Source organism: Entelurus aequoreus, linkage group LG03, assembly GCF_033978785.1.
Source record: "Entelurus aequoreus isolate RoL-2023_Sb linkage group LG03, RoL_Eaeq_v1.1, whole genome shotgun sequence".
Lineage (NCBI taxonomy): Eukaryota > Metazoa > Chordata > Actinopteri > Syngnathiformes > Syngnathidae > Entelurus > Entelurus aequoreus.
In genome coordinates this window covers 17,041,715-17,047,714 of record NC_084733.1, presented here as the reverse complement: position 1 = coordinate 17,047,714, position 6,000 = coordinate 17,041,715, and the positions used below count along the sequence as shown (strand labels likewise).

Sequence of the window (6,000 nt, the reverse complement as noted above, 5' to 3'; positions counted from 1 at the left end):
CTGACTTTTATCACACTATTGCCAATTTTTTTTGTTGTTCTTGTAAAATAGTGACATTTATGACTTTTGTCAAGTAAAATTCCGATTATTATTATAATATTGCCAACATTTGACGGTTTTCTTATAAAATTGTAGCTTTCGTCGAGTAAAATTTTGACTCTTCAAAAAATTGCCAAAATTGTAAGCGTTTCTTGTAAAATAGCGACTGTTGATTGATTGATTGAGACTTTTATTAGTAGGTTGCACAGTGAAGTACATATTCCGTACAATTGACCACTAAATGGTAACACCCGAATAAGTTTTTCAACTTGTTTAAGTCGGGGTCCACTTAAATTGATTCATTTTATTGACTACAATTCCAACTTTTATCATAATATTGCACAAATGTTCAGTTTTTCTTGTAAAACCTTGACTTGCGTTGAGTAAAATTACGACTTTTATTATAACACTGCCAAAATTCTAAGTTTTTCTTGTGAAATTGTGACCTTTTTCTTGTGAAATTCCAATTTATTTTTCGCAACAAGGTTTTTTATGTTTGCATAGTATATCGGAGGTCTCAAGAAGGTAACAAATACAAGAATGTGTGTGTGTGTGTGTGTGTGTGTGTGTGTGTGCTATGCACGACTGCATACCAAGCCGAGCTGTAAAAGGCATGAAACATAAAGGAATGGAAAAAAATGTCCACATTTCATCCTGCAGGGCATGTTTGTCATCACTCACGCAATCCTGCTGAAAAGTATGATCCTCCCCGGAAACGTGCTCTAATATAAAATTAGTATTATACATTTTTAATCGATGCATATATTGACTTGTATTCTGAAAAAATAATTAACAGTTAATAGGCTTATTGTAAATTTTGTAAATCTTGAAAAAAAAAAAAATTCAAAGTAAGGCCTCAAAAATATGTACATTATTGTTATTTTAATACTGTTATTCTCCTTTAAAAAAAAAAAAAAAAAAAAAGTGCAGCAGCATCACACAGTGGATCAATACAACACAAATACCAACATTTGGGACAGGTGAGATATTATATATACATAGTTAATAATATCGGGACTTATGTGTGCAATTGTGGAACCATTTGTCAAGTTGATATTATGTAAACGGAATATTCTATAACAGGCCTGGGCAATTATTTTGACTCGGGGGGCCAAATTTGGAGAAAAAAATGTGTCTGGGGGCCGGTATATCTTATTTTTAGGAACACTAATACAAAACCTCACAATAATGTCTGATTGAATGCTAAAAACGTTATGACAGAACACCTTAAAGAACGGAATGGAATTTTACATTTTTTTTTACTGAATGAGACACCCAGAATGTACATGAAAATAAAGAATGTGGGATTTACAATATTAACTATGAAGGATAAAACACTGAAAATTGACAACATATGAACGTCACACCCCCTCTCCATCCACATATTTTACAATCAAGCGAAACGCAACAAACATAGCGAAATATGAACACGAAAAAACAAAAATAAATCCACCTACAATCTAATACAGGGGTGTCCAAAGTGCGGCCCAGGGGCCATTTGAGGCCCGCAGGTCATTTTTTAACGGCCCCACGGCACATTTTAAAAATACGATTGAAAAATGTTTTAAACGTAAAAAGTGGTATAAAAGAGCAAACAGGTGAAATGTAACAAGAAAATGTTGCAATGTTTACTCTAACAACACAAAGCTGCCATGCAGGCTGTTTCTTTCTAGTAAAAAAAATGTATAATTTATTTTTTTAACACTTTAATGAGTAGGACCCTTTTGGATCCCCAATAATTTTAGTGTGATTTGTTTTTAAGTGTCATTGCTCAAAAAATAATAATGAATTAAAATCAATAGTGTTATGAGTTATTGACCTTTTTAAGGCTCAAATTATTATATAGTCTCAAATATTCCACTTAAAAAAATTATTGGGGGAAAATATTGCATATTTTGTATTTTTTCCATAAAAAAACAAGAGTTTTCTTTGACAAAAAGAGCATACAACTTAAATCTTTAAAAACATTATATTGACAAATAGACCTAATGTTGATCTAGAAATTTAAAACTTGAATAATAATAAAAATAATAATACTGAATAATGACACATTTTTTATATTTTTTTGACCAAAACCCTTTGGGGTCCCCGGGATCAAGCCTGAGTGGAGGCCTGGATGTATATTTGTTATACATATATTGTATTGGTTTTTAAAATAAAAAAATATCAAAATGGCCCCCGCTTGCTTTGATTTGTCAGTGTGCGGCCCTCAGTGGAAAAAGTTTGGACACCCCAGATCTAATATATCTGATACATCACTAAGCTTTAGAACTTTGTTGTAAAAATCTCCTTCCGTGTGTGTCCCTGAGACCCACATTTCAGGCCGGCCGCTCTGGAAACACTCAGTTACTAGTTAGATTACCATAGTAACTAATTACATTACCATAGTAACTAGTATATCATGCAAAATTGCAGATTCCAACCATTGAAATACTTGATAGACGGTCTTACACTTTCCATCTTAAAGATCGAAAATAATTATTTGGGAATGTCCGGCGGGCCAGATTGAAAAGCTTAACGGGCCGCATGTGGCCCCCGGGCCTTAATTTGCCCAGGTCTGGTCTATAAGCTCATATATCCATTTGTATGTAGGAATGTGTATAATATTTTGTAATTTTTTTTGCTCTCTTACATACTGTACATTTCATTAAACCTGCACCAGGAGTGGGGTTCAGCCAATTACCACCAATGGTGGGCTAGGAATAATGTAAATGTAAATACATCTGATTTGAACAGATAGTGTGCAAAACAGCGCTCTCTTTGGCAAAGAAAATAAGAGTAGCTTATTTTAATAATTTACATTTTTGGTGTATTGAAACTCATTTACACTCTTGACACCGCCACACTTTTTTCCGGAACTCTCTCATACACACGTACACACACATGAATGCTGCATGCCCTGCCTTATTTATAGGGAGAGGGACGTGCATACACACGCATAAATATGGTCGGGAGCTTAGTACATTTTCAGCCTGAACACTTTGGAGAGGGGCGCTTTGGCGCTGGAGTAGATCAGATAAGACTCTCCGTCGGCGGTGAAAAACTCCCAGTCACTGCAGCCGATGGTTGGGAGCCAATGGGCGGGGACAAAGCCTTCGTAACCTTGCCACCTGAGGACACAAGGGACTAATTAGTGAAGACTTGCCAAAAAAAACAACAAAGCGTACTAAAAAAAAAAAATACTGAAAATGCTGTAATTATGCATGCCAGGCTAATAGTGGGCGATTTTACTTAAAAATAATTCAATATCCTTTTCCAGGTGCCTACTTGGCTTGGTTTTACTTGCTATTGCTGCATTTCTATTGGCAAAAGCAGACACTATAGGATGACGACTACCGTATTTTTCGGAGTATAAGTCGCTCCGGAGTATAAGTCGCACCGGCCGAAAATGCATAATAAAGAAGGAAAAAAACATATATAAGTCGCACTGGAGTATAAGTCGCATTTTTTGGGGAAATGTATGTGATAAAACCAACACCAAGAATAGACATTTGAAAGGCAATTTAAAATAAATAAAGAATAGTGAACAACAGGCTGAATAAGTGTACGTTATATGAGGCATAAATAACCAACTGAGAACGTGCCTGGTATGTTAACGTGTTAACCAACATATCTCTCCGACCTCCTTCAGCCTTACTGCCCCACCCGATCCCTAAGATCAGCCGATCAGCTGCTACTGACGGTCCCTGACACAAGGCTGAAGCTTAGAGGTGACAGAGCTTTCGCCGCTGCTGCTCCCAAGCTCTGGAACGACCTACCTCTGAGTGTTAGACAAGCCTCCTCTCTTCGTGTTTTTAAATCTCTCTTAAAAACATACTTTTATTCCATGGCTTTTAACACTGAGTGATATCCATCCTGCAATGGCGCCCCATAATACACCTGCTGTGAACCTGTTTTTATGTTTTATTTATTTATTTTTATCGTGTTTTGTTTGTGTTGTGTTGTGTTTGCTCGGTTCTCGTATTATCTTGTAACCTGCCCATTGTACAACACTTTGGCTACCCCTGTGGTAAATTTTAAATGTGCTTTATAAATAAAGTTGATTTGATTTGAACGTAACATATTATGGTAAGAGTCATTCAAATAACTATAACATATAGAACATGCTATACGTTTACCAAACAATCTGTCACTCCTAATCGCTAAATCCCATGAAATCTTATACGTCTAGTCTCTTACGTGAATGAGCTAAATAATATTATTTGATATTTTACGGTAATGTGTTAATCATTTCACACATAAGTCGCTCCTGAGTATAAGTCGCACCCCCGGCCAAACTATGAAAAAAACTGCGACTTATAGTCCGAAAAATACGATAGTTGAAACCAGGATAAATGACAACAAATAACCGAACTAAACAATATACATTACAAAAATATATCGTCCCTCACACTTGTTTGCGCAACTTTTGAGAGAAGAGGCGGTCAACTTAACGGACAACAAATTTGTATTAAAAAAATAAATAAAACAGGCTTCGCTCCACACCGTAAAAATATTTTTTATTTAACTTTCCCAACTATCAAGTGGAAGATGTAGGTTTAATACTTGTGTTTTTGTTCAGTAAATAAACTAACCAAACTAATGTAAGTTTAATGCTAGTGTTGCTAACGTTTGTGTCCTCCTCTACCCATCCTTAAAGGGGTCATATTATTTTTTTCTCTAAATTTAAAACACTTCCTTGTGGTTTACATCAGTGTTTTTCAACCACAGTGCCGTGGCACACTAGTGTACCACGTGAGATATTGTCTGGTGTGCCGTGGGAGATTATGTAATTTACCTAATTGGGTTAAAAATATTTTTTTGCCAACCAGTAATTATAATCCGCAAATAATGTGCAGTTGTTGAGTGTCTGTGCTGTCTAGAGCTCGGTAGGGTAACCGTGTTATTCTCTTCCATATCAGTAGGTGGCAGCAGGGAGCTAATTGCTTTGTAGATGTCGGAAACATGTTTTGTGGTGATCACAATATGCAGACGACAGCGGGAGGCAGTGCGCAGGTAAAAAGATACACTGCAAAAAGTCAGTGTTCAAAAACAAGAAAAAACATACAAAAATTAGGGGTATTTTATTTAAACTAAGCAAAATTATCTGCCAATAGAACAAGAACATTCGGCTTGTCAAGACTTTCCAAAACAAGTAAAATTAGCTAACCTCAATGAACCCAAAAATACCTTAAAATAAGTATATTCTCACTAATAACAAGTGCACTTTTCTTGGTAGGAAAAAAAAAAAAAAAGAGACCTTTTTGCTCAATATGTTGAAAAATATTCTTAAATTAAGTAAATGCTAGTGCCATTATCTTGACATAATGATATGCGCTCGGCATCATGATTTTTTTTTCATGCATAAAGTAAGAAATTATTACTTTAAAAAAGTAGTTTTACACTTGTTAGTTTTAATGACACAGCTTTGCATCAGTTGATATTCTAGTTTCAAGCATGTTTAACTCAATATAGGTCATAAAATCTCAGCTACAAGCTCCAATATATTACTGAGATAATTTAGGACCAAAACCCTTAAAACAAGTAAAACACTCCAACATAAAATCTGCTTTGTGAGAAGAATTATCTTATCAGACAGAAAATAAGCAAATATATTACCCTTGTTTGAGATATTTAATCTTACTTAGATTTCAGCTTTTGCAGTGTATCTAATGCTTAAACCAAAAATAAACAAAAGGTGAGTGCCACTAAGAAAAGGCATTGAAGCTTAGGGAAGGCGATGCAGAACGAAACTAAAACTGAACTGGCTAAAAAGTAAACAAAAACAGAATGCTGGACGACAGCAAAAACTTGCAGCCTGTGGAGCAGAGATGGCGTCCACAAAGTACATCCGTACATGCCATGACGATCAACAGAGAAGGATATCAACAACTTTAATAGTCTCGATTTGTTTTTACAAAGCAGGTGCAGGGTATAGCGCTCTAAGGAAGACACGAAACTGCGACAGGAAAAGCCACCAAA

General features: G+C 35.5%; 1 protein-coding gene across 2 annotated transcripts in view; it reads right to left on the bottom strand.

Moving 5' to 3' along the window:
- Positions 1-941: 941 nt before the first annotated feature.
- The window catches only part of LOC133646225 (thrombospondin-type laminin G domain and EAR repeat-containing protein-like), a 39,853-nt gene continuing 34,794 nt past the window's right edge, over positions 942-6,000 (bottom strand). For both annotated transcript variants that reach the window (XM_062041385.1, XM_062041386.1), the window contains one exon: positions 942-3,149. In XM_062041385.1, the coding sequence (XP_061897369.1) occupies positions 2,996-3,149 (154 nt within the window). In that variant the 3' untranslated portion in view covers positions 942-2,995. The remainder of the gene's footprint in view (positions 3,150-6,000) is intronic.